Source organism: Vicugna pacos, chromosome 14 (genome assembly GCF_048564905.1).
Source record: "Vicugna pacos chromosome 14, VicPac4, whole genome shotgun sequence".
Lineage (NCBI taxonomy): Eukaryota > Metazoa > Chordata > Mammalia > Artiodactyla > Camelidae > Vicugna > Vicugna pacos.
The window spans coordinates 47,203,021-47,229,729 of NC_133000.1; the positions used below are offsets into that span (position 1 = coordinate 47,203,021).

A 26,709-nucleotide genomic window follows, 5' to 3' on the forward strand; every position below is an offset into this window, starting at 1 on the left:
ACTACTGGACAAACAGAAAGTCAATTACAGACACAAGAATTAATGAATGTTTTTAAATTAAAGCATTACTTACAGGATGTTTTTCTCATCTGACTATTTATTTCCCAGCTACTAAAGAAATCACCACAAAGTACAACTGAGACTTTATTTATATTTAGACAACACAATTTTCCCAAAGAATCCAAAGCACTTAACTCAAACCTTAAATATCTGTATCAAAAGCAGCATTTGAGGGCTTCTGATACGGTAAAAAAAAAAAAAAAAAAACTCCTTAAACATTTTGTTAAAGAGCGGGGGAAGAAGCTGTTTTCCAAGACACAATCACTGTGGTAAAGATTGTTTAGATCCCTCTCTCCGGAAGATTAAAGGGCCTCGTCCGTTTTGTTTTTTTTTTAAGGAAGTAAAAATACACTGTTTGGTAAGTGGTACCTCGATTTAGTAAACTCTGGAGAAACGATATTAGAAAAGAGATTTTTCACCTCTTCTATGACACTGATTTTAAAATCACTCAAGTAGGCATTGATTCTGTATCCAATTGTTTTAAAAAAGTGTTAAAAAAAAGTGCAAAAAAAAGTCTTCTTTCCTCTCAACATCTAAATGCAGATTCGTATTTTGCTGACAGTCTGACAACGTCTACGAACTTCTCCCTAAACCAGGCTCCGAAACAGCTTCCCAGATCCGAGACCTGTAGGTGCTGCTGTGACGGTCCAAATGGGCTAAGGTGCAGAACTCACCAAGACCGGGAGTGAGTGCGGGGCCTTTAGCAACCCACCCCTCTCCTGCGTTCCCTCTTAAACACACACAAGCACGCACGCACACACCCTGCCAAGGTTGGGCACGCCATCTCCAGTTACACCCCAGACATCGCCGTCCTCCGGGATGCGCGCTGCTCCCCGCATCCTCCTAGGGCGCACCAGCGACTCCACCATCCCGAAACCCCTCTCCCCCTGCCTCCCTCTCTCCCCGTCCCTGCGGCTCGTCAGCTCTTGCCGCCGCCCGGTCCGCCCCTGAAAGCAAGCTTGCAGACCCGGAGTCCGAGGAGAGAGGCCAGCTTGCGCTCAAGCACACCACGGGAAGGGTGCGCGCCAGCAGCCGGACCAGAGTCAGTCGGTCCATAACGTGGGGCCCCAGCGCCTGCAGCCCTGCCACTCCTCCAGGTTGCCTCGGAACCGCCCCACCCCGCGCCTCGGAACCGCGGTCTTGCCTGATTGGGGTCTGTGGCGCGGAAAACGTGGCAGGCCATCTGCGACTCGGGGTCGTCGGGCTGAGCCTTGATCAGGTAGGCAAAGTAGGTGAGGTCGTGGCTGTTGTGGATGAAGCGCGAGATGTGCTGAGCCTTGTGCTCGAAGATGAACACGGCCGGGTTGGGCTGCGCGGCCCCGTGGCCAAAGCCCCCAGCAGTCCCGGCGCCGGGCGCGGGGACACAGCGCAGGACGGGCGCGCTGAGCACCAGGAGCACCTCACGGGCCGCCGGCGCCCCGCAGCCGCCTGCCTCGGGCTTCTGGCTGCGCCGGCGGATCTCGGCCATGAGCCAGGGTAGCATGGGCAGCGTGGTCCTGCGGTCCAGGCACGAGCTCCCCACGTACCACAGCCGGAACCGCTTGTCGCCCGGCTTCCCTGGGCCGTGCTGCGCAGAGGCACTCTGCTCGGGCTCCAGGGGGTGCGGGAACGGCTCATCCTGAATGCAGCTGGGGGGCTCCATAACTCGCGCCTCACCAGGGCACGGAGGCGGCGAGGTAGGCGCGGCGCGCCCCCAGCTCCTGCGTTGAAGGCGCCGCGGAAACTGTGCCAACTGCCGCGCGGAACCCCTGCGCCCTCCTCGGCGCGACCCCGCACTCCGCGCTTCAGCGGCCCTGCCCCATGCGGCACTTCTCCGGGAGCGACGCGGAGGCTCGGGCAGCGGGCACGGGGGGAGCGCACGGTAGCCCGACTGGGAGGAGAGGGCGGGTTAAATCGTCATCCCCCTTGCTCCGGCTCGCGCCTGGGGCCGGGCTTCCCCCTTCCAAGGCCGCGGCTCCGCGGGTCAGAGCACAACGCCGAGGGCCGCCCGCTCAGGCGCTGCAGGACCGCTGCGGCCGCGGCGCTCGCCACGGGCGGGCGTTGGGAGGCTGGGCGGGGAATGGGCTGTGGGCGGGAGGGGGTGACTTGGGGAGGAGCCGACTCCTACCAGGGTGACCAGCTGTCACCTGGAAGGTCGGGGCCGCCGGGCTTCGGCGCAGTCAGTCCTCGGGGAAGGCCTGCGAGAACTATTCCGATGGAAAATGCAAAAACAAAACGTGGCCTCGTGGCGGCCGCTCCCCTCCCAGGTCGCCGCAGCCCAGCTCGCTGCTCCTCCTCCAACTGTTCCCGTCCCTCCCTCGCTCCTTCCTTCCTTCCAGGCTGCTTCTTCAATCGGCTGCCACCCCGCCTCCCGTCCGGCGGGCGGAGAGCGTCGCCTATAAAAGCTTATCTGTGAAGTCACCTCTTCGCCTTTCTCCGGCCCGGATACCAGACCGCCCATCCAATCAGCCCCTAGGACAGCAGTCCTGCTCCTGCTGCCGGTACTGCCCGGACCAACTCGGCCCCTGTCGAGCCGCCAAGATCTCCGTCTTCTTCTGGGCGTCTCTGCTGCCCCCTGGAGAGGTGGCCACTCTCAGTGGGGCGCTGGGATTTTTTTAAATTAATCATACTTAATTGGTTTCAGTTCCTTCTAAAGCCTGCATAATAATTTCTGAATCTTGTTTCCTAGCAATCTCAAAAAATACTCGAATTTTGAACCACGATATTACGATGAAAAATTTTTCCCATTTCAAAAGGAATATATAATATATTATGATTCTTTTATTAACACACATAGGGGCTTTGGTCATCTGAACAAAAAAATTTTTAAGGCTTTTTAGTATTTTGTTTTTCAAGGCATGCGAATACTTGTTACATGTTTGGTTTTGACCTCAAATCCTGGTCAGGTCTACTACCCTAGAAGGGATTTAATGGGCCCTCAGGATGCATTTTCCTTTTTCCAGTCTCAGGGACTTTTGGTAGATTGTCTCTTAGATGCCATACTCTTAAACCCCTGTAATGTGTGAGGATATTGCAGTATAAAGTATGATCCATCACTCCCTATTCAAACTTCTTTGTTGTTTAGGGCCAGGTAAATTGTCGAAATAAACTCCCCTACAGGTTATAGAGTATACACAAAACATGTCACAAAACATAGCTCTCCTCCTTGGTCTTGCAGAGGTATTCAAGTTCCAAAACATGTGCCCAACCATCTTCCATATCCAATTGTCCCTTAGTTTTTCCCAGTCTTCATCCAAAGCAGTCTCATGCCTACATTCTTCAGCAGCTACATCCAAGCAGTGCCTTCCACTGCCCCTCTAAAGTTGGAAGATTCTGACCCCAAGTCTTCACGTGGGTGCTCCAAAGTTCCAGAGAACAATCAGGTCACATAGGTAACAGCAAAATAGAAGGCCATGCTCAACATTTCAAAAACACCTGCAAAGTAACAAAAATAAATATGACCACTGAAACAACTTTTGATGAAGCCCATTTCCCTTATGAGAGTATTTCTCAAGTTATTTTTCAGGAACCAAATACATTTGGCAATCTAAACCCTTATCAAGGTCACCAACCACTGACCCTGAGGCTATTACATGGGTGAAAAAAACATACAAGAACAGAGTAGAGAAAATGACAAGCTGTTTCAGTTTTCCCCAGGTGTCAGCCCATCCTCACCAGCTGACCAGAATCCATCAGTGGCGAATGTCAACCCTCCTTTAGAACGATTTCCTTTCCTAGATCTGCCAATCCAGCTCCACCAACACCTCTGACATCTCCTAAATCTCCCTGGCCTTCTACTCCCCTTCAGGCACCACTCTGGCACTCTCTCATCAGCTTCCCCACTAGGATGCTGAAGATGATTCCAGGCTTTCTTCTCCGGGGTCTCTACCTGCGTTTTCATTTGGATGAGCATATTGTCCATCTTCCACAACTTGCTCTTGGTCCTCAGATAGGCTGCCCAGTGCTCTTCGTGCTCTCAAGTGAGAGTCACAATCTCTGCTTGCATCTCCTTATGCCTGGAAGCAGGAACTGCTCTAAATCTTCCTTGGACTCCAGCACTTCCACTTCCTCCAGTGCTAACACCTGGTCCAGGTCTAAGGGGGCATCTTTCCCGCCTCATCTTCAGAACCACAGTCACCTACCCCTGCCCCGGGACTGCTGATCAACAGTTACTGCTTGAGTCAGAGCGATCCACACCCTTGTCAGTAGTACTCCCAAACTGTCTTTTAAAATTTTTCCCTTTAAGCCTTTTTGCTTCACAACTGCTCTGGGAAGAGACGGCCTCACACGCAAACTGTGGAGCAACAAACAAGATCACAATAAAGTATTTTTAACTCCAATTGCACTTTGAAATAGAACATTGTATGAATCTTCCTAGCTTTTAGTGTCGCCAAATTCTTAAAATATGGAAAAATCACATTTTATTCATTGTATAAACTCAGTTCGGAGCTCGTGTAGGGATTTCTCACCATTTTATATGTAGTAATATATATTTACAAAGAACTCAAAAAACATTAGGGATAATTCAATCATTCTAATTTTAAAACAGAGAGGTATACTTTTTTTTTTTAGCAAATTAGATTTTCATTCTTTTTACTCTTCCTGAATTATAATTAAGAGTTAGATAAAAGGTAAGCAAAATAAATGGAAAATACATTGAAAGTTCCCAATTTTCTCCAAGGGCTTGCAGGAAAAGTGAAAACCAGGTTTCTCTCTCTTTGTCTCTTTTTTTCTTGTTGTTGTTTTTTGTTTGTTCTTTTGTTTATTTTAATGGTATTCTTACTTGTCACTTTCTATAAAGCCCTGGTCTAAGTAAGATTTTTTTTATGCTTTATGTAAGATCACTATGATCTATAGCCATTATTAATATGTTGAATTTTTGGTTGCACCCCCCTGGCTCTCTTGTAAATAGAATTTAAGCTCCAAGAGAAAGACATTATGAATTGGTTAGATTTACTTATTTGGTTTACTCACACCACCACACCTTTGTGCAAAGTAGAACCACGTCTTCAAGAAGCAGTGAAAAGTTCTTGGACTGTGACTGAAACCTCATAGAATCTTACCAGCATCTCTCTTATACAGATCCCATTTCCCTAGGCCATATCATCTGAGATCTACAAAAAAGAAAGAACAGAGGCCTGGGGAAAGTATGGAGCCTTGTGGGTTCTACCAAAGCAATCAGTTTGGGAGCTGGGATTCAACTGGAGCCCTAGCAGGCCATTTTCTACTGGTAAAGCAAAGCGAAGCAACAGACAACTTTCACTTACTGACAGAAAAACAGGAGCATGATCTTTAATTACATGACATTGTACGTGTGATTGCTTCCTGCCATGGAACGCCCTTAGCCCTCTCTTTTTTGTGGTGTTTATCTTACTATGCATTAGTGAACGTTATTACTCTTTACCAGTATCTGATCCTCTCCACTCAGAAGCTAGCTCTTCCCTGCTCCCTTAAAGTTAGACATGTCATCAGACTAGTTTTGGCAGTGACAAGTGAGCAGAAGTGACTTGGGTCACATTTTGAGTAGAAGCATTTAATTGCCAGCCCACTCTGGCTGTCCAGTCCCACTCTTCCCCTTCCGTGGTCACCATGGAAACATGTCTATATGGAGGTTCCTCATGATCAAAGCAGCCAGGAATGCTAAGCCAACACACAGAGGGCAGCTGTCCTGGAAGAATCCCACAGGCGCACAGCACACCTCTTATGAGTGGGAAATAAGCTTGTTTACTTTGTTAAGCCACTGAGATGTAATATATTTCATCTTACATAACTTGATTTGTTATCATTTATATAATTTGACTTATTACATGCATGAACTAAGTGATAAGCTAGTCGTTTCTTACCACCATTGTATCCCTTGAAGAACTTTAGAGAATTGCATGCATATAAAAAGTGTTCAATTATGTATTTGATCACTTGAATTTAGAAAAAGATGATAAAATATAATTAGAAATGTTTGGTGGCTATTACACAAAATATGAAGGTCTATGTGTTTCCTAAATGACTGGGCAATAAATCAACTTCTGACCCCTAGCCCTTCCACACGCAATACCAACCCCCACCACCAAAAAAGCCAAAGAATATGCTTATGAAAAATATTTCCAACAATCTATAAGAAGTATCTCCTGAATGGAAGCATTGTAGATACCACTACCTATGATATCCAAAAGTTATCTTTGGATATCTATATGAAAATATATGTATATAAATATATATATATTTTTTAAAGTGCTCTACTAATATCACAATCTAAATGAATAGTGTCAGCATTAATAGCAGTTGTAACATTCAGTCAAATCCTAGCTTAAAATTTTATACTATATGAGAAATACAAGGGCCTGAGGGAGTGTGGCGTCGTGAGACTGGAAGGGTTTGCTACAATCTCTTAGTTTCCTTGCTTCTAAGCCGAAGAGTGTGCTCTTTTTCTCTCTCTCTTTCTTGTGCTTCTCTCTCTCTCTTTTCTCTCTCTTCCATTCTGTGCCCTCTCCTAATGTCTACTTTTCTTCCCTCCTTAAAAATTTCTAAATGAATATATATTTCCTAAAGCTCAAAGCACAAATCTTTCTAGTCTTATGTTTGCTGCTCCTCCTTTCCCCACTCCCTCACCCAGACCACCTCTCCATTCCCAGATGTGTTACATGCTCATGTCTTTATGGAGCTTTGTAGGATTCCCTCCGCCCTTGCTCTTCTTCCGACTGCCCACAACTTGAATTTCCCCCATCCTTCACTACCGGAATCCTCATCCACAGTTCAAGAGCCAACTCAAGAGTCTTATCTTCTGTGAGATATTTCTTACTTCCCAGTCAGAGTCAGTGGCCCTCTCTTCACTGCTCTTTTTAAAAAAAAATACATTTCACTATGATAGCCCTTACTACATTTATAATTATTGAGTGGTTTGTCTGTGTCCCCCACCCCAAAGAGAGTATCTTGAGAGAAGGAATTATTTGTTTTGCACTGTATTTTTCTCCAGTAGAAAGCACAGTAGCTGACCTGAATAGGGTCTTAATAAATATTGAGTGAATGAATGAATTGAACTGAGTAAATGGCAAATGAGAATTTAAGAAACTAAAGATTAAGAGGAGATTTTAATACCACAGAGGTGATATACCAAATGATTTAACTAGCTAATTTCAGGTAAACATACTAAATATGTCCATAAGCTAATTATAAAAGACTAGAAAATAACAGAATACCTCTCCAACATCCAGATGGAGTTCTGACTGGAGATAGTAAACAGAACACAAGTGTTTGTGACTGAATAAAATTTGGAGATAACATCAGAGTTTATCTCTTATTGTTTCTTGTTCCCTGTGACCTTCCCCTAGCCCAGGCAGCAGGGCATTGCATCTTCACTGTTTCAGGGACGTGATGACACAGCAGAACACAGATAACAAAAGAGTCCATTCTTAGCTTTCGGGTTTCAAAAGGTAAGAACCTGGCAAAGGCAAAAGATCTGGAATGCTACATGCTCACAGTTTCTCTTGCTCTCAATACTAAAAAAAATTTCCCAAATTTGAGAAATAGAGATGAAGAGAGAGGGAATAAATAAAAGATAAGTACTAGAAAACCAAATATACAACATATGATTTTTAAACCAGTAGAATATTTATCTAGGAAGGAAAAGGGAATAAAAAGAAAAAAGATAAGAAAGGAAACAAAAATAAAGTGTGATAAATAGAAAACTTAAAACAGTATGGCTAAAGTATCTCCATACAGTAACTATAATAAATGTAAATTGGTCAATCTAACAGACCAAAAGATAAAGACTTAACAATCCAGGAATATGCTATTTACAGAATCATTTTTAAAATAAAATGATATAATAGAAACATTGAAAATAAATAGAAGAAACTATTTAAAGCATATATAAATGTAAAGAATTAGGGTCATGGTTTCAGTATCAGATTAAATAGAATTTAAGTGTAATGAAGGGAATCATGAAGAAATATTTGCCAGTATAAATATTAAGAAGATGATACTATTTTAAAATACATACACACTAGATAAACTGTCCCCAAATACATAAAACAGCAACTAAAAGATTGACAGGAAAGATAAATATTTGAGGACTTCAACAAATCATTCTCTGATACTATAAGATTAAATAAACTAAATAAAATCAAATTAATACATTTTGATAACCTGATTTACATGTTAAATATATAGAATGAATAAATGAATAGAGAATACAAAATTTTTATGGAGCACCTGTGAAGGAAGCTAAAAATGACTACACACTAGGTCATCCAGGAAACTCACAAATTCCAAAAAACTGCTATCATATAGAATATGTTTTCTGATTATTATTCAAGGTAAATTAGAAATCAAAAACATAGGTTTAAAAGTCCACATATCTGAAAAGTAAAAAACATATTGAATACTCCTAATTAAAAAGAAAATTGTAAAATTTTAAATATATGGAATTAAATTTAAAAAGGAATTGTACGTCAAAACTTGTGGAATACAGATAAATATGTGGATTAAAATACACTTATCAAAATGAAAAAGAAAGAATGAATGAACTAAGAATTCAACAAAAAAATAGAAAAAAAGTCATGGAAAACACTCAAAGAAATAGTAAGAAGTAATATAGTAAGTCTAGAAATCAGGAAAATAAAGAATGAGAAAACAAAGAAAGGAATAACAAGAATCTTTTCATATTTATTGATTTCTTTCTAAAGGATTTGGTGCTCATATTTTTTGCCTGTGTTTTTTAACAAGGATCAAATTACAGAATCTCTTATATTAAGAATTGTAACATTTTGTTCAACATACATTTTTCTATATTTTTCCTAGTCTACCATTATTGGTCATTAAAAAAGAAAGAATACAGATTTTTTCAAACATTCATGGAATATTCAAAGAAATTAACAACACTTTGTCTTTGACATTGTCTAACCTGTCATCACAAAAAGTGAAGTAACTCTTCACTTACTTCAGCCCACACTGCAAACACAGGTGCTAGTTCTTAACACTCTTGACAGATAAATGTATGGCAAGAATTATTAAAGTGTCTTATTTTTTAATTAGGAAACTGAGGCACAAAATAAGCAGGTTATGAAAGCAATGTTGTAGAAAAAGAATGGAATACATAGCAACTGATTGCTAATCAAATGCAAGGTGCTTGGCACACAAAAGGTGATTAATAAAAGTCTGGTGAATGAATGAGTTTCGAGCTCTCTTGAATGTCGAACAATAGAATCAGTTAGTTTCAGAAGTAAAACTTTTCTGCAGAGGGAACAAATTTTTTTCTACCATAAGGCTAATTGTACAATACCCATTTTCCTCCTACTGCAAAATTCAGAAGTGCCTCGAGTGGTCTGAGAAACTGTTGTCTATTTGAGGGGTGAAAGGAAACACAGGGTTAAAATGAGCATTTATTTAATGCACGCTTTTAGGCCAGACAGCTCCACATCAGCCAAGCATGTGAAGTCAACCACAAGTTATGGAATACTGTATGTTTGAATGAGGATATTAGTAGGGAAAGATTAAACATTTCCTGCACTGAACACTCCTTTATCATTTAGTGAAATTTCACATTTATGCTCTTCAGAATTATATGGATTTACATGGATACTATTAATTATTTTCTCTTGAACCTAATGAAAATCTTTGCAGCTGTAAGCAGTATTGATGCTGCAATAAAACTTTCCCCCTGCAAAAATGCTTCCTGTTTAATTACTATTTCTAATGGGCCCTAAAAAGCTTAAAAATAAATCTATTTTAAATCTGCCATGGACGAATTATTTCAACGTTTCCTTTCTGGTTTTAAAATGTACCATTCAATCCACTGACATAATAGAAATTAAAATGAACAAATATACATGTAGTATTTTTTAAACCAATAATTATTTCAAATAGGTAATACAAATAGAGAAGAGAGAGTTTAAAAGTTACAAAAAAGATAAATAAAGCAAACTAAGTCTCCCTTCCACTCCTTTCCCTAGATACCTATTTTCCTTCTGGAAACTGACACTTTTACAAGTTTATTATGCATGGATCTAAAAATGAAATAATAATAATGATAGCCACCATTTGTTGGATACTTACTCTGCACCAAGGATCCTCACAAAAACCATATGAGATCACACTATCATTACCCTCATTTTACAAATGAGAAAACTGAGTCATGCAAACAGTAAAAATCTTTTTTAGGATCACACTTTGTAGGTGGAAGAATTTTGGTTCAAACAAGGGCCTCTACTCATATTTGTACAGATTGCAGTCAGAGAGATACTAAGAAAATAGTTAAGAAGAAACATAGCTGGACTAGAGTAATAGTTACTAGCATAGCTGAGATTTGATAACACTTAACAATGATCCCTTTAAAGGGTCTTTAGCAATTAAGAATTACTTTATTTACTTATTAAATAATATTCACTGAAAAAACCTACTATGGTCCAGGCACTGGAAACATACTTACCATCCTCATGTGAGGAATACAGACAAGTGAAAAGCAGCTGCAATATGACACAGTATCCAGGACTGGGATGGTGCCTTAACAAAACTCTAAAATATGTGACATTGATTCCAGGACCATGTGGCAGATGAGAAGGAAACCGTTCATAGAGGCAGGAAGAAGAGCAAGAAAATGATTGCAAAAGACTGGGAAAACAGTGAGGAAACTGCTATAGAAGCTTAAAAAATAGTGAGCCATGTTATGGATGATAAAAGTATCACCTGCAGTAACTTGAAAGATGGTCCACCCTGTAACCTGATGGACTTTTGCATTTGAGCAGATTTCCAAGAAGAAAATTGAGAGTGTCAGCTAATTTATAGTAGCTGTAGTATAAGGAGCTTCCAAAACAAGATGGGCTCAGAAAATGACTAGCCAACTTGTAAGTAAAATTTAAAGAGATTACAGAGGAGCTAGAATTTGCTAGTCTGGCTTATAAAGTACCTCTTATTTCCAGTTTCTCAAGCAAATAAAAGATTCTCAAATTAAGACATGGCCTAAGGATAAAGGTCAAATCAAATTTATGGCTGTAAGACAATTTTCTAAGGCTTCTAAGGAATTTGAATTGGTGCTTTCTCAGCTGAAGAAAATGGCTTCTCAAAAGCTTAAAGATGTAGTTCTGCAGGAACCTGACCCCAAAGTAGCAGTAAATCAGTCTAAAAAGAGAAGACTGTCTTAAAACAACTGTGGCTTTGGCTTCAAGGGCATAGAGTGAACTTTTATCTGATACAGAGAAAGTCCTCAAAGTTCTTAAGGGAATTGTACTAGCAAAAGCTCTGCCAGCATGGACTAACAGGGACCATGGCCATTCAGATCGTAAAGAAGTTTCCGGGTTCCCAACTTTATACAGACAGGAACAGGTTAAGAAAGTTGCTCAAAGGGCATAAAGGGAGATGAATTAGAAGTAGGCATTTGGAATTTTAAGTGCCTGTGGGAAATCATAGAAATCAAACATGGTTCTGAAACTCAGGAGACAGATCTGGGCTAGAGATATAAATCTGAGAATCATTAGTGCACATGAAATACAAAATTATAAATCCAAATGTCCAGCTTTGGTTGAAATACAGGCAAGATCTTGAGACCCCACATCACAATGTTTGTTATTCAATGAGAATCCTTAATAGAAGTAGAAAATCATTGACACAAGTGTTTTTGAGGATGCAGAGCACTGGCTAGTTTCCAACACTATCATTTCAGTCCACTTCCCGGAAAGAAAAAAAAAATCACCCGAGATGGATTCAAATAAGACTTTAACGCAAAGAGTAACAAGGTGTGGGTGGAACTGAGGAGGATAGGGAATACTGAGGCATTGAAAGACTAGCAACAGTGGGGAACCATTATTACACCTAGGACTTAAAAATCAAGAGTAGAAAACAGTGTGAACAGAACCTAGTGGGAGGCAGTGCCCGGCAGTACCTACAGTTGGGGAGGAACACAGCTAGTGCCAGAGATACAGCACAGAGCAAAAGGGACAGGGGAGAAATGCCCTGACCTTGCCGTCCTCTTGTGGTACATCTCCTGCTGGTATACCTCCCACTGGACAAAACAAAGGAGCACAGGTGATGCAGTCCTTAGAGGACAGTTTTCCAGGGCATAAGACAAGGGAGAGAAGGGCAGAGAGTGTATGTATCTGGACAAGCAAATGGAGAATAACTAACAAGTTTTAGGTGAAGGAGAAGATTTAATATTTATAATTCAGATATCAAAAGAGCAGAAAGAAAAATGACTATAACAACAAAAAATGTTAAAAGAATGCCTAAAGAATATATAGCACTAGCCCAGTGGGGAGAAGGCCATGCTCAATTTATACATGCAGGTCCTATATCATAAACATGAACCACTGGGCAGTTTGCTGAGAAGGACAAACAGAACCTTTTCTGTGATATTCTACTTTTAATTACAAAAGTATTATCATCATCATCGCCGTTGTTGTCATCATCATCATCTCCTTTGAAACGTAACCTTAACTCAAGAAAATAGATAGTACAAAGTTTGTTTTTCATATTTGTTATGATACTTTATGAACTAAATTAGTATTGCATGAAATTGTATCTGTTAGAATGTTTTAAAAATTGACTTTACACATCTGCATTGTAATATATACCCAGCATTGTGTTGACTAAGATACTAACTACAAACCTAATAACTGTTCTGTCATTCCCCTGGTATTTAATTGGCATGAAATAGATTACTAACCAGGATTCATTAACACATTATTTTGGCTTTCTCCCTATAGATCTATTTAAACAAGACAGTCTTTGTGATCCCAACAACTTCAAGTCTAAACACAATGTCAAAGCATTTTTCTTACATGATAAAGATGATAATTTCAGTCTTAAGAGCTGATAACACCAACCACAGAGGGCTGACAATGAGAAGGAAAGGTGCCTAGGAAACCCTGAGGAATATCAAAATTTAAGGGAAACACAGACCAAAATAATGCAGGTGAAAAGATTGAGAAGGATGAACCAGAGGTATAGGAAGAATGTGGTGTCATGGAAACCCAGTGAAAAGAAAAGTGGCCCACATTTTAAAATGCTGCATTCAGATCAGATAAGCTGAGGACTGAAATGGTTCCATTCTGTATAGCCACATGCAGGTTATTGGCGACGATAGAGAAAGCATTTTTAGTAAGAGCAAAACCTAGAATGGGAGATGGAGACAAGAAAATACTAAGGATAAACAACATTTTAGAGATGCTTAGCTTTGAAGAAAAGAATAAAGGCTAAGAGCTGAAGAAGGGAATAGGGGCATGGGGGATTTTTTTTTCCGGTTGATTTGAGTTAGTTGGTTTTTAACTGGGAGAGACTATTGCGCAAGGTTAAATGCTATTGAGAAGAAACCAATGGAGTGAGAGAAGTTGAATCTACAAAAGAAAAAAGGGTTAAGCAATGAACAGAACATGGCATCTGTTACAAAGTAGACGCTTAGTATCTGTTAAATAAAGGTGAATTCCTTGAGAAGGCAGGTTTTTCAACGCAGAAACCAAGTGAAGGAATTGTCTGTAAACAGGAGGTGTGATATCTCTTCCATCACAAAGGCAATAAAGGAGGAAATGAGTGTGGACGCAGGTCATTTGGTAGACATGGAACTTGAGAAAGTTCCATCAGGTGATTTCTATTTTTTCTGTGAAATGAAAAATGAGATTACCTGAGAAAAATAAAAGAGGAGTAGTAGATTGGAAGGACTGAGAAGAATGAAAAAGGTTTATGATTTAGTTTCTTGTATACTGAAAGGATGCTCCAGAGAGAAGCCGCTTTAAGCAGCTGCCAGCTTCTGCAGTACTTGTGGTGGCTTGTGAAAGGGGTTCCCCAGCGTGCACTCCCTGTTCTGGGCCTCCGTGCTGAATCAGATGAATCAGATGAACACATCGTCACCTGGCACCTTTTCCTGCTCCTCCCTCCCTTGAAATTCTCAGTCACACTCTTCAATACTTGTTCTCTCCTTTGTTTTCCTGGCATTGTTCCACCAGATCTGATACATACTGATAGCTCCCTGGGAGTCCATGACCTTGGACAGTTCTGCCTCCTAACCTGGAAAATGTTCCATGGTTCCACTTGAAGACTTTTTTTTTTTTTGTAGCTTATTACAATTCTGAAATCTGCCTACCAAGATACTGACCTATCATCAAGGCATCTGCTAATCTTCAAAGGAGTAAACTGGGCATGAGGTCGAAGAAGGGGGTTAAGCCTAACTCATTATCTGCTCAGTCCCTTCACACAAAGGTTGAGTCATTTTTGGGCAGAGAAGCCAGGGCCATGGAATCTTCCCCTTAAGCCCCTTCTCTAGCCTGCCCAAGGGCTTAAGTTCCTCTACTTGCCCAGGTACCAGACAGTGGAAATGACTTCTCCCTTTGAGAGGAGATCTTGCTTAAAATCTTATCAATATGAACTTAGCCCATGGCCTCAACAAGGAAACTCTATTAGAATATAATACAGAAAGACTATCAGCCCTCAAAAGAGAAAATAGTCATAAGATAGGTGGTTTTGTTACAACCAGAGGAATCCCAAACACTGAACAGGATAAATAGAACAATCCAATGTAAAAATCGAACTGAAGAATGAGTAAACTACATGTTGATTGTTGTCATTACCTAACCAATAAGCAATGTGTATATAAAGTATTTCTGACAAACTCTAGGGAATTTAAGTCAGTTCTCAACAAAATTTCGGAGGATGCAACACAGATTCTTGAATAACATGTAGCTTCATAGAAAACTTAACCAAATAATTGACTATCTAGTAGTGAGATTATTTAATAGAAAACACTGAAAAAGGTGGTCTAGGAAATTTATTTTAAGCAAATGTGGATGGGGTAATGGAAGAAGCAAAAAATGATGGCTGAGAAGTTAACACTCTGAGAAGGAGTGGGACTACCTCTGGATTATTTAGTTACTAAATTTTCTCATCACTTTGCTCTAATGTATGTGAAAAAAGTTATTTAGACAAGGCAGTATTTTTTATTGTTATGCCTATAACTCTAGAGAAGAATTATTCATCTGTTTTGGATCATTAAACTCAGTCTATACCTTTGATTAAAATTCCACTCCTCTCTCAGCTACTCATTATGATATTCCCTGTTTTAAAGTAATTCTTCCTTGTTAAGTGATCCATTGCTTTCCTATTTATTAAAAAAAGAAAAGGCAGTGAGAGGCAGATCTCTGAAAGGGGCTTTTTTTTTTCTTTTTCTTGATACTTTGCAAAAACAACAGAAGTCCTGAAACAGGGAAGCTAGAATATCTATCTTCTTGGACCTCCCCTCTAATTAAAAGTGAAGGAAAATTTATTCCATTTTCAAAATAAGCAATAAAAAAATTTAGCCAAATTCATGCAAAAATTATTATCAGAAAAAAGAGGATAGGGGGCAGAATAAAATCTCCATAAACCATGAGAAAAAAACTTCAAAAAGACACATCAACAAAATGTGAAACTGAAAAATCAAGTATTTGAAAATAAGCTAAAAGAAATTAAGAAAAGTATAGAAGCTATGAAAGAATAACATAAATCATCATTAGAGAGACTCAAAAATAACAAAACCAGAATCTGGACTTATAAAGCAAGGAAGCCAAGGCCATCGCTGAGTTTCTCTCTGCCATTTCTGTCATCTGTCCGTTCAAACAACAACTTGAGCCTATTATTTTCCATCCTAACTCTGCCTTTGCCATGGCCCTCCACAATGCTGACATGTAGTAGCAGATTAAGCACATGATAGGTTTCATTGAACAAGAAGCCAATGAGAAAGCACAAGAAATAGAGGCAAAGGCAAGGAAAGGGTAAAGGTTAAGAAAAGTTATCTAGTGCAAACAAGACTGAAGATTATAGAATACTATGAAAAGAAAGAAATGCAGTTTGTGCAGCAGAAGAGAATGTTCAACTTGACAAATCAAGCAAATTCAAAAGTCCTCTGAGCCACGGAAAGATCATATTATAGACCTAAATGAAGCAAACAGATGGTAAAAGATACAAGCAGACACTGAGTGCTGCTGGAAGCACTGGTCCTCCAGGGTTCTTACTCAGGTTTGCTATCACCCCTATTACAGTAATCAAGACCTCCTCCTGGTAAAAACTGAAGTGCAGAAAGTGGTCCCTATATACAAAATTGCCTCCAAAAAAGATGCTGATGTTTAAATGGATCTGAAAGCCCACTTGTCTGAGTAAATAGCTGGAAGTGTTGAAATTCATGATGGAGATCAAAAAATAAAGGTTTACAACACCCTAAAAAAGCCAGCTAGATCTCACAGTTCAGGAATGATGCCAGAAGTACTGTGAGTCTTATTTGGTGTGGACACCAACAGAAAGGTTTTGGATTAAGCCTTTGGGAGGTGGAGCTTACTCCACTGCTCTACAACAATAGCATGAAAGCATCTGATATTTGAAAAAACAAAACTTTTTCAATATCACCTCCTCTTTGATGTTCTGGTATAGTTCTACATTTTTCAAGGGAATGCCTCTTTTATGGCTCTTGCCTTTGTTCTAATCATTAACATCAGGAGAAAGATTCACTTGAACAAATGGGAACATGCCTCTTAATTCTAGAACTTACACAATCTTCAGTGGTTTTGAGCATGAGGTAGAGGACATCAGATAATGGTTGTATGACCTTCCCCAGTCTTCTGTTCTCTCCACACCTCTAGATACCTAGCTTAGAGTTAAGTCTAGTTATCCAGTTAAACCTCTGCTCTTTTGATTTAATATTCATGTGGCGAGCATTCATTGTAGCAGTAGTAACTTCACTGTTCCCTATTTAGACCTAGGAGTATTCCTCGTAAGTATACATGCTTTATTTAGTAAACAGGAACAAAAAGTTTATGTGGAGGAAAAATAAGAGAACTTGGGAAATCATTTTTAAAATGTTAAGGAAGCATAAACAAGAAGAAACACAAGAACGAATAAAAACAACAAATAATGTCTTGACAGAAATAGAAGATTAAAAGGAGGAAACTGTTAAAATTCAAAAAGAAGTGAAGAAAGAGGTGAAAAGGATTTGACAGAAAGTGACAGGTAGAGAATTTAGTCAGAGAAGTTCCTACAGATATGTATTAGATGTATGCAAAGAAGAGAACCAAATCAATGGAACAGAACAAAAATGAAGAGCTATAATTCAAGAAAATTTTTCTGAAGTAAAAAACAAAACAAAACAACACAACTTGAGTACACCTATTGAAAAGCACACTATGTACCTGGAAAAACTGACCAAAATAACACCAAGACTCTTTCAGTAAAACTAATGAATTTTAAAGAAAAACTTTAAGTACTCATTTTGTACCTAGACCAAAAACCACAAATCATTTATAAGGGAAACGATATCAGGAAATTGTCATCAGATCTTTCCACAGCAACCCTTTATGGTTGAAGACAATGGAATAACACATGTAACACACTCAAGGCAAGATAATGTGACCTCAGGATTTTATACTCATGCAAACTGACATTTAAGTATAAAGACCACACAAAACCTTGAGATGTACAGAACCTCATGCATGCGCCCATACATGTATAGAATTCAAACTCCAACTCAAAGGGGATAATTACTACTCAATCATTGGTACTGGAGAATGTACACATAGTATTTTGGAGTCTTTCAATTTTTCAACAGACTATCAAAAAAGAAAATTTTGTGGAGACCAAAAGAGCACTTTGGCTGAACAATTAGATGTATGATCTCTTAGACTAAAGAAAACCACCTATTTATTTATTCAATATTCAGTTTTATTGTTTGAAGTTTTAACAATAAGCATATAATTCATAATAAGGCATTTTAAAAATATGATCACTTGATTTTATTATTTTGCAATTTTATTCATGTTTCACACATACTACAGCATAATTTCTGACCTCAGATGTACACCATTACTTGGGAGAGTTTCTTATTTATGTCTAGATTATTCATTCTGTTCATCTTAGCATATCTCTCTGTCTTACTGTCTATTTCTTTGCAAATATTTTAAATATTTCAGTCAAACTAATTTTTCCAAATGATTGCATGTGAAACTACTTGCGGAAATTTATTAACATTGAACAAGCATATTTTACTGCCTATTATGGAACAAGCTGCTTACCAGTTCATGTATCGCTCATCAAAATCTAAACAGCCCATCATCTGGCTCAAAGTGTACTTTAATTATGGTAGTATGTATGATTAGGTCAGCTGCTCTATGGTGTATCTTGGTCTATCTTGAAGTAAGAACAAATATATTTGTAAACTGAAAATGCTAATGTCTTTAGAGTTTTTAATAGAACATAGTAAATTGTCAGGATATAAAAAGCTATATGGAAACTTTCACTCAAATAAAAAAGACAATAGTATAATGAACCCAAATATACATATCACCCAACCCCAAAGACTATTAATAAATGACTAATCTTTCATCTACACCCCTAACCAATAATGATATTTCTTTAATAACACATCTTAAATGTTTATGAGTAGGAACAAACTCCCCAGCTGATTTATACTCACCCTATAGTTTGCAAACTACTCCCACAGAAGTTTATGCCCTCAAGGGCATGATCAGTTTCATCCACCTGTGTCCTTGGCTTTTGGTATATTCTTGCTACAGAGGAGACCCAAGTACATAAACAATGAATGATTAGATACCTACACTAGAAAGCAAGAGGTTTCTTTTCAGGCCCATTCGTGGGTGGCATTTTAAGCAAGCAACAAAAAATACCCTCTCCTTGTCCCCCAAACTAAGCTGCTGCTTCTATAGCGTGAAGGGGCTTGCACATGCTAGAAGGAGACATAAACTGTCTGCTTTTCTAGGATTTCCCATTTGCCCTACCGTTCCTTTGGAAACTCCTGTGGGCCAGAAAGTTATTATCTGTCTGAATTCCTCAAACTTGTTGCCTAAGTTTGACTCAGTATGGTTTAGAATCTGAAATCTGCCTACATCCTGCAGTTACGTTCCTGATAATAACAGTTCTTTAATAACACATCTTAAATATTCCTTTGCCCTTTCCCTTGGCACAGAAATGTGAAACACAGTAAGATACGTAAGTGCTTTTCTTTAACAAATGGTCTTCATATGCTGAAATAGTAACTAGCTAAAGATTAATAGCTACTTTTTCCTAGGGTACTTGTAATTCAAACGAGCATAAATCAGAGCGAAGTCAATCAAGCTGTGCAATCCATTATAGTCAGTATTTCTATGCGCTATGAAGTGGTGGTTAAATCAACAGCTTGAATATCCCCCTTATCAAATATCAGCTTAGTAAAATCAGCACACTCATTGGAGAATGATATGTGAAATAGTAAAATTCCATTTAATTGATGGCACACATGAGTTTTTTTATTCAAATGTGAAAACTTTTAATACTTAAATTCTTGATCAGTGACTTCTTGATCAGCATAGTAGAGTATAGGCTAAATTTATACTAGCATCATTCATTTCATGAGAATTAATACTAATATTAATAAACCAGCACAAAAGCAGGTAAATTATTTCCTTCAGAATTTTTAGATGTGCTTAGTTATCCCTGTGCAGAAAAGAGTTAACACAGCACCCCTGACTGCTTAGACGTAAAAAGGCCAGCTGACAAGGCAGGTCCTTGGTTGGCATCTGGGAACTTGGGTGTCAGGAGGGTTCCCACCATTGACTGAGAGGAGTGGTTCACTGTATCTAACTGTTTGTACAAGCAATGTAATTAATGCAACCCCTTGCATTCCTTCTGAAAGTTTGATATTCGGGTACATGCCAGGCAGGGATGCCTGTATGATAAGCTCCCAGTAAAAACCCAGGGTGTTGAGTCTCTAGGGAGCTTCCCTGGTTGGCAACATCTCACACGATTTGTCACAACTCGCTGGCTGAGGAATTCAGCACATCCTGAGTAGTGACTCCACTGGGAGAAGAATCTTGCAAGTCTGCATATGTTTACCCCAGATTTAGCCCCATGCGGCTTTTCTCTTTGCTGGTTATTGCTTTGTATCCTTTCCCTGTAATAAACTGTAGCCGTGAATATAACGATATGCTAAGTCCTATGAGCGCTCCTAATGAATTCCCAAAACTAAGGGTGGTCTTGAAAACCCCCAACACAATCCCCTAATCTACTTTTAAAAGAATCATTTAATTTGAGGATTAGTAATTTGCACCCCAACATAAGAAACTCCTTCACAATCCTTACTAATGAAAATGTAGGGATTTTCTAAGCACTGTAAATCAAGAAATCTGTAACATTTAATTGTAATTATAACTTATTATGCTTTGGGTTACAATGTAGGAATTAATGTTACGAACCAATGATGAGGAATTCTTTTCTAGTTGTCAGGATGTTGACCAAGATCACATCTGACCTACTGCAGAGCGCCCTTTGTATCATCAGGTACGACATGCAGGCAAAATTCAAATCTCTTTTGACTAAATTAGGCTTATCTTGAGCTATACATTTTACTTTTATCTTATCATGACTCTCATGAGTGGTTGAGGGTTTGTTGTTTTTTTTTTAACTTTAGAAAACTAACGGTCAATTGCAACCCAACCTAAATCACTGTACAGGATAGTATCCTATGTATATTTCTCTGCACTGAACTCACCTAGCTATACTATTTTCTTACTCATATTTTAATGTATCCTAATTTCCAGTTTTTTTCTAACTCCCTTATTGTATGAATTATTTCCAGACATTTCAAAACTTTTCAGCTAAGCCATACAGGAAGAAAAGGAATACTGAATCTGTAATGTATCCAAAGGAAGAACAGTGAAAAAAGGGCAAAAAAGGTTAATACTGGAAAACGAGAATTAATCACTGGGTCATCGAAGCACCTATAAGGGGGAGAGACTAGACTGACCATCTGGCAGATATACCTGGGCCTCCTGGACAGACAGACTTTACCGGTGAAGATGGGTGCACTGGGCTTGCATAATTCCCCTTTCTCTGATTTCATGTCTCAGCAACCTTTTGATTTTCATTTTTCAAGGGGTGTTAACGCTTTCAGTGTTCACTATGTTTTACGAATGGTGTTCAATTTTCACAGCCACCCCAGGAGTTGTTACCCCTATTTTACAGCTGAGAAAACAGCTGGCCATTTCTGCCTGGGGCTGCCCCTCTGGACTCCAAATACACAGGAACTCTTATTCCCACACATAGGAAACACTACACATTTGTTTTGAAGTTGTAATGTCTGAACTATGCGATGAACATGGGAGTAAAGATACCTCTTTGAATGAATTAATAGCAATGTATAAAACTGCTCACATCCCTTATTAAGTATTTAATTTGGAACAAGAAAACACAACCTTCGGTCAGTTGAAAATTTCATTGTAAAAAAGTTGTCTTACAATAAGTATCACCTACCTCTAGCATTTCAGAGTTTTAAAAACATTTGTTTTTCATTGCTTATTTAGTTCAATATAAATTTTAAAACCAATTTATATTGTAACAATCAATCAGTCTGTAATTATAAGCATTATAATATTACTAAAGTTTGTGGTATGAAAAATAACAATGAGATAGGTTAACACATAACGTTTTTATGTTTGGGAGATTCTTAAAGAATTTATATTATCAATTAAAAATGGTATTTTGTTTCATTTCAAATGTTATATTAGTATCTAATTTTAAAAGCCAGCAATTTTAATTGTGAAATAGTAAATTCTGCTCCTTAATGCCCATATAAGGACAAATAAAACAGAAAATTGACGAATTTTTAAAAATCTTTATCAAAGTGCAGGATCTCCATTTGATGCACAGTTGTCTCCATCATATCCAAATATAGATCCACGTAGTACAGCAACCTAGGAACCCAAAGTCAAAACACCTGCCCCCTGCACACCCAACACACACTGGTGGATCAGAGACAGGATAACACAGTAAGAATTCCATTTGGAAAAAGATGAATGGGAGACACAGCTGTCACTGGTCCACAGCAGTGATGAAATCCCAGGAAGGCATTGTGAAGACATCCTGCCCAAGGTCACATAACTGACTCAACGTGTTCGGTCTTCAAAATGGATAATAAATCCTCCACTCTATCACACAGTGCGATAGGCTGAGTAGCTGGTTTTTATTGTTATTAACTATTAAATATCTGACTTCTCCAATAGATTATAAGTCCTGTGAAAACTGTCTGTTCACAACCATATCCCAAGTGTTTATCAAAGTCTGACACATCAGAGATGTTTAATAAATATTTGTTGAATGAATGAATGATACAACAATTACAGTCCACTTAGCCACTCTATTTTCTAGTGTAAATTAGTAAGTAAGAATTCTGAGTTACATCCCAGTCTTCACTGAATTTGGTCAGCATGAATCATTCCTCCTGAGGCAAGATCACTGGACTGATTCAGTTTCTTGACCAACAAAAGTTAAGCCCTAAATGCTGGACTAGCAGACCCACCTACATCATCTAGCAAAATGCTGTGTGCCTTAGGCTGACTGCTTGTTTGTTTGCTTATTATTACTTCAGAAGCACAGAGTTGAATACCAGATTAATTGTTTAATAATAGTCCTTGGTTTGTGGCACATTTTCATCATTAGTCTAAAGTTTTTTGTTTGTTTTTTGGTTAATTGAGTATGGGGGATTGAACTCAGGACCTCGTGCATGCTAAGCATGTGCTCTAACACTGAGCTATACCCACCCTGCTCATCACTGGTCTAAACATAGGTCTCTTTTAATTTATTTTACATATTTATTTAATGACATAATACATACTATGGACTTATTTCCCAACCTGAAGAATTGGAACATTACCAGTAATTTACATCTACTATGGGGTCTACTTTTATCCTGCCTCTAACTTCTCCCTACCTTGTAGCCTAGAGGTAACCACTCATCTCAGTTTTGCTTTTCATTCCCTTTATTTTTACATTTTTACATACATATACATATATTCAACATTATGTTAATAAGATTAATTTATGGTGTTGTTTGAATTTTTAGCTTATTAATTTTCTATCAGCACAATAATCCACTGTGAAAACATACCACTATTTATTTATCAGTTCTCTTGTCCACGGCCATTTGGGTTATTGTCAGTTTTTTGCTATTGTGAATAGTTCACAAAGATAAAGAGTCCTAGCACTGGTAGTGCTGAGTCACAGATCCATAATTAACTTTACAAAGTAATCAAAATCATTTTCAAAAGTGACTGGATCAGTATATACTCCCTTCAGCAATATGTTAGTTCCCATTGGTATTATCTAACTTCTCGTTTTCCTCAAAATTATATTTTGACTTGCCTGAAAAATGCCGATTCTCTAAGGCAATGCCAAAATCTCTATGTTTGGATATATTTATCACATCACTTTGGAATGACCTGACAAAAAGGGAAAATGAGAAAGACTGCAATGCCAAATCATTTATTTCAGGTTTGTAGTAATGGATTTTACATTCACATTGGACTGTGTATAACATTTTTTAAATAAAATTATCACTGAGAGTTAAAGGAATCTTAGTGTATAATTTCTTCTTTTCCTAATTTTTTTTTCTTCTTTCTTAGGCTTGACTGGAGCCTCCAGGAAGTCTTTAGCAACCCATTTAGCATAACAATAGAACATTTAACTGGGGCACGAGGTGTCTTCTATACTCTTACGATGCTCCCTACATACCTTTATCTTAACACTTAGACCAGAAACTATCTGTCCGCCCAATATCTGTCCTTTCTTTCTTACAGTTATGGGATCTTTATTTAGGCAGAGGGTTTCTAAGCTAAAGAGTGGAAGTCCCAGCTTTCCTTGCAGGCAATTGTGGCCATATTATTGAGTATGGCCAACGGGAAGTGAACAGAAGTAATGAGAGCAACTATGGGTCCTGTCGTTAAAACATTGCTTCCAGTGGAATTTCAACGTGAAGACAGAAATTGGTGCAACCACCTTGAACTCATTAAGGAAGCTGTAATTACCAGCAGAGTTACAAGACAGACGTGCAGGCCCTTGATTTCTTCAAACAGAACTGCCAGCTTGGACATGATAAATAAATTTGTCTAATCTAAACCATTGTCCTTTTGAAATTCCGACTACAGCAGCTGGACTGACATCCCAATACATAATTTGTACCTAAAAGTGAGGTGCTACTGGAATAAAACCCATAACAGGAGGCACTGGCAGTCAGGAAATGGGTGGTGAGGATACTGTGGACTGGAACACTGGTGACTCTTATGCTGTGGCAAAACATTTGATAAAATTATCACCATATGATACTTAAGTTGCAGACCGCTTGCTTATAGAATCTATAGCTCTATGGCAGAGTTTCCCAACATATGTCCTACTGGTATTTTGGGTAGAACAATTTTTTGTTGCTCATGAATACCCTAGGCATTATAGGATGTACAGCTCCCCACCCATGAAATGCCTGTAATATGAACTGAAAATGATTTGGATTATCCTATATACTAGCCCCAGGCAGTATAACAATCAAGAACTTCTTTACACACTCTCTGATGCCCCTCATCGGAGCTGCTGCCTCCAGGTAAGAACCACTGCATTAGAGGAAGCAGCTAGAAAACAACATCAGAACATTCATGTGTTGGCTCCTTCTTGCCACTTTTGGCAAAGTTCTGCAAGAGAGAGAAACTCAGGCTAGGTTTACCTGCAGAGACGGAGAGAACTTCTCTTTGGAGGGGAGGTTCTGTCTGGCTGGATGCAGAAACTGGACGGGACTTTGGCGCTGTCTTGCTTGGGAAGGTTAAACACGTTCTGCAAGTAGAAAGAAGGATGTCTGCAGTTGGTGGATAAGGAGGAAGGAAGAAGACTAGCAGCGATGGCTGGTTTGCTTTAGAATTCCTTTTTTCCCTGTAGTATAGCAACAGAACTTTCAATTGGGCACATGGCTACTCTGCTACAGACATTTTTTAATCTTCTTTGGAGTTAGACATGGCCACATGAATAGGGCCTTCCAGTGGAATGTGAATAGAATGAGGTGTGTAATACCCAGGATCTAAGTTTATATGGAAAAGTATGCCCTTACTTCACCCTCCCTCTCCTCTGCTGGCTGATACGTAGGTGTGATGACAGAAACTGGAACAGCCATGTTGTCCACAAGATGGAAGCCACACGTGGAGGGTGGCTGGTCAACTACATAGGAGGAGCCTGAAGCCCTTGATGACTTACAGACAGCCACCAAATTAACTACCTTACTTAGTCCTCCTTATCAGGAAGACACAGGCACTCTCTTGCATCCAGGATCTCACATATATTATCTTGCCCTGTTTGTTAGCTGGTTCAATTGTAAACTGAAGTGATAATACACCATTAACTGAGTTCACATCAACATTCTCATTCATCCTAAGACATGAGCTGGGCTTTGCGGTCTGAACTGTCTCAGCAGCAGAACCTTTTCTTTTCCTTGATTTTTCGTCAGTTTTATTGAGATATAATTGACATATAACATTGTATTAGTTTAATGTGCACAACATAATGATTTGATTTATGTGTATAGTGGGGAATGATTACTGCAATAGTTAACATTCACTGCCTCACATAGTTACATTTTTTTTTCTTGTGGTAAGAATTTCTAAGATCTACTCTCAGTAACTTTCAAATATACAATACAGTATTGTTAACTATAGTTGCTGTGTTGTGCATCAGACTTCTAAGGGTTTTCTAAAAATTTTTTTTTCTTCCAGTTGATTGAGATGAAACTAACATACAGCACTGTATCAGTTTAAGGTATACAGCATAATGATTTGACTTACATATAGCATGAAAGACTTCTAAGTTTTTCATGATCTCAAAATCTACAATACAGAACACTCCTAGCTCCCAGATCTTGGTTTCTCATACTATTGTCTAATGAAAAGAATGAGGGCTCCTGGGAGAAATGACTGATTATAGGACTCAGGCTGGAAGCATACAAGATGAGCCTGGAGCATCTTGTAGTGTCCAGTGTCAGGAAGTTGTGCTCAAAAAAATTTTTTTTAAGGTAGGGGTGTCAAAGGGGCACAGGAGCCAAATGAAAGACCTCTCAAGTCAAAGTTGGAATGACTTGAGGAAAAACAGTAATCAATTGTAACCTCAAGTTTAAAATAAATATCCATGAGTTAATACTGATACAAATAAATAATTGAATAAATCAATAATGGGGAGAAGAGACGAATCTCTCTCACGGAAGAATTCCAAATAAAATATGTAGATGCTTCAACATAAAAGTCGGGGCACGTACTCCCACACTCCTTAAGTATGGGCTGCAGGTAGTGACTTCCTTCCAAAGAGTAAAGTATGGGAAGAAGGGAGAAATGAGTGAGTTTACAGTGGAGAATCCTGACAAACACTGCTTCTGCCAGCTGATCAACATCAGCAGTCAAACCATGTTGCTGGTATGCACCCTCGATAGGATGCAAAGAAAACGCACTTTCCATATGTGATACCCAAACTCCAGTTCAGAAAAAAATCAGACAGATCCCTATTAAAACATGTCCTACAACTTGCCTGACCAGTTTGAGTACTCCTCAAAACTGCCAAGGTCAACAAAGACAAGGGGAGTCTGAGAAACTGTTGCAGACAAGAGAAGCTTAAGGAGACATGATGACTAAATGTAGTATCACGTCCTAGATGGGATCCTGGAACAGAAGAAGGGTATTAGCTATAGACCAAGGAAACCTAATGTATCAGTATTGGCTCATCAGTTACAACAAATGCACCATAAGATGTTAATAGGGGAAACAGTGCAGAGTATATGGTAACTGTGTACTATCTTTGCAATTTTTCTATAAATCTAAAACTTTAAAAATCTCTCTAAATTAATGTGACTAACTTGCCTTCTTTACACATAAATCTGAT

At 38.9% G+C, this 26,709-nt stretch overlaps 1 protein-coding gene and 1 pseudogene across 7 annotated transcripts in view; both read right to left on the bottom strand.

Moving 5' to 3' along the window:
* TBC1D4 (TBC1 domain family member 4) overlaps positions 1–26,709 on the bottom strand; it is a 208,775-nt gene that overhangs the window by 178,611 nt on the left and 3,455 nt on the right. For 2 of the 7 annotated variants that reach the window (XM_072976393.1, XM_072976394.1), the window contains 2 exons: positions 24,521–24,627; positions 1,205–3,474 (listed from right to left, as the gene is read on the bottom strand). In XM_072976393.1, coding sequence (XP_072832494.1) covers positions 1,205–1,702 — 498 coding nt within the window. In that variant the 5' untranslated portion in view covers positions 1,703–3,474; positions 24,521–24,627. Of the gene's footprint in view, positions 1–1,204; positions 3,475–5,023; positions 5,042–5,306; positions 5,326–5,443; positions 5,567–7,232; positions 7,311–18,454; positions 18,542–24,520; positions 24,628–26,709 lie in introns of those variants that run through there. The other 5 variants (XM_072976395.1, XM_072976396.1, XM_072976397.1 and 2 more) reach the window with 5 other exon arrangements.
* On the bottom strand, positions 2,801–24,961 carry LOC116283156 (uncharacterized; annotated as a pseudogene).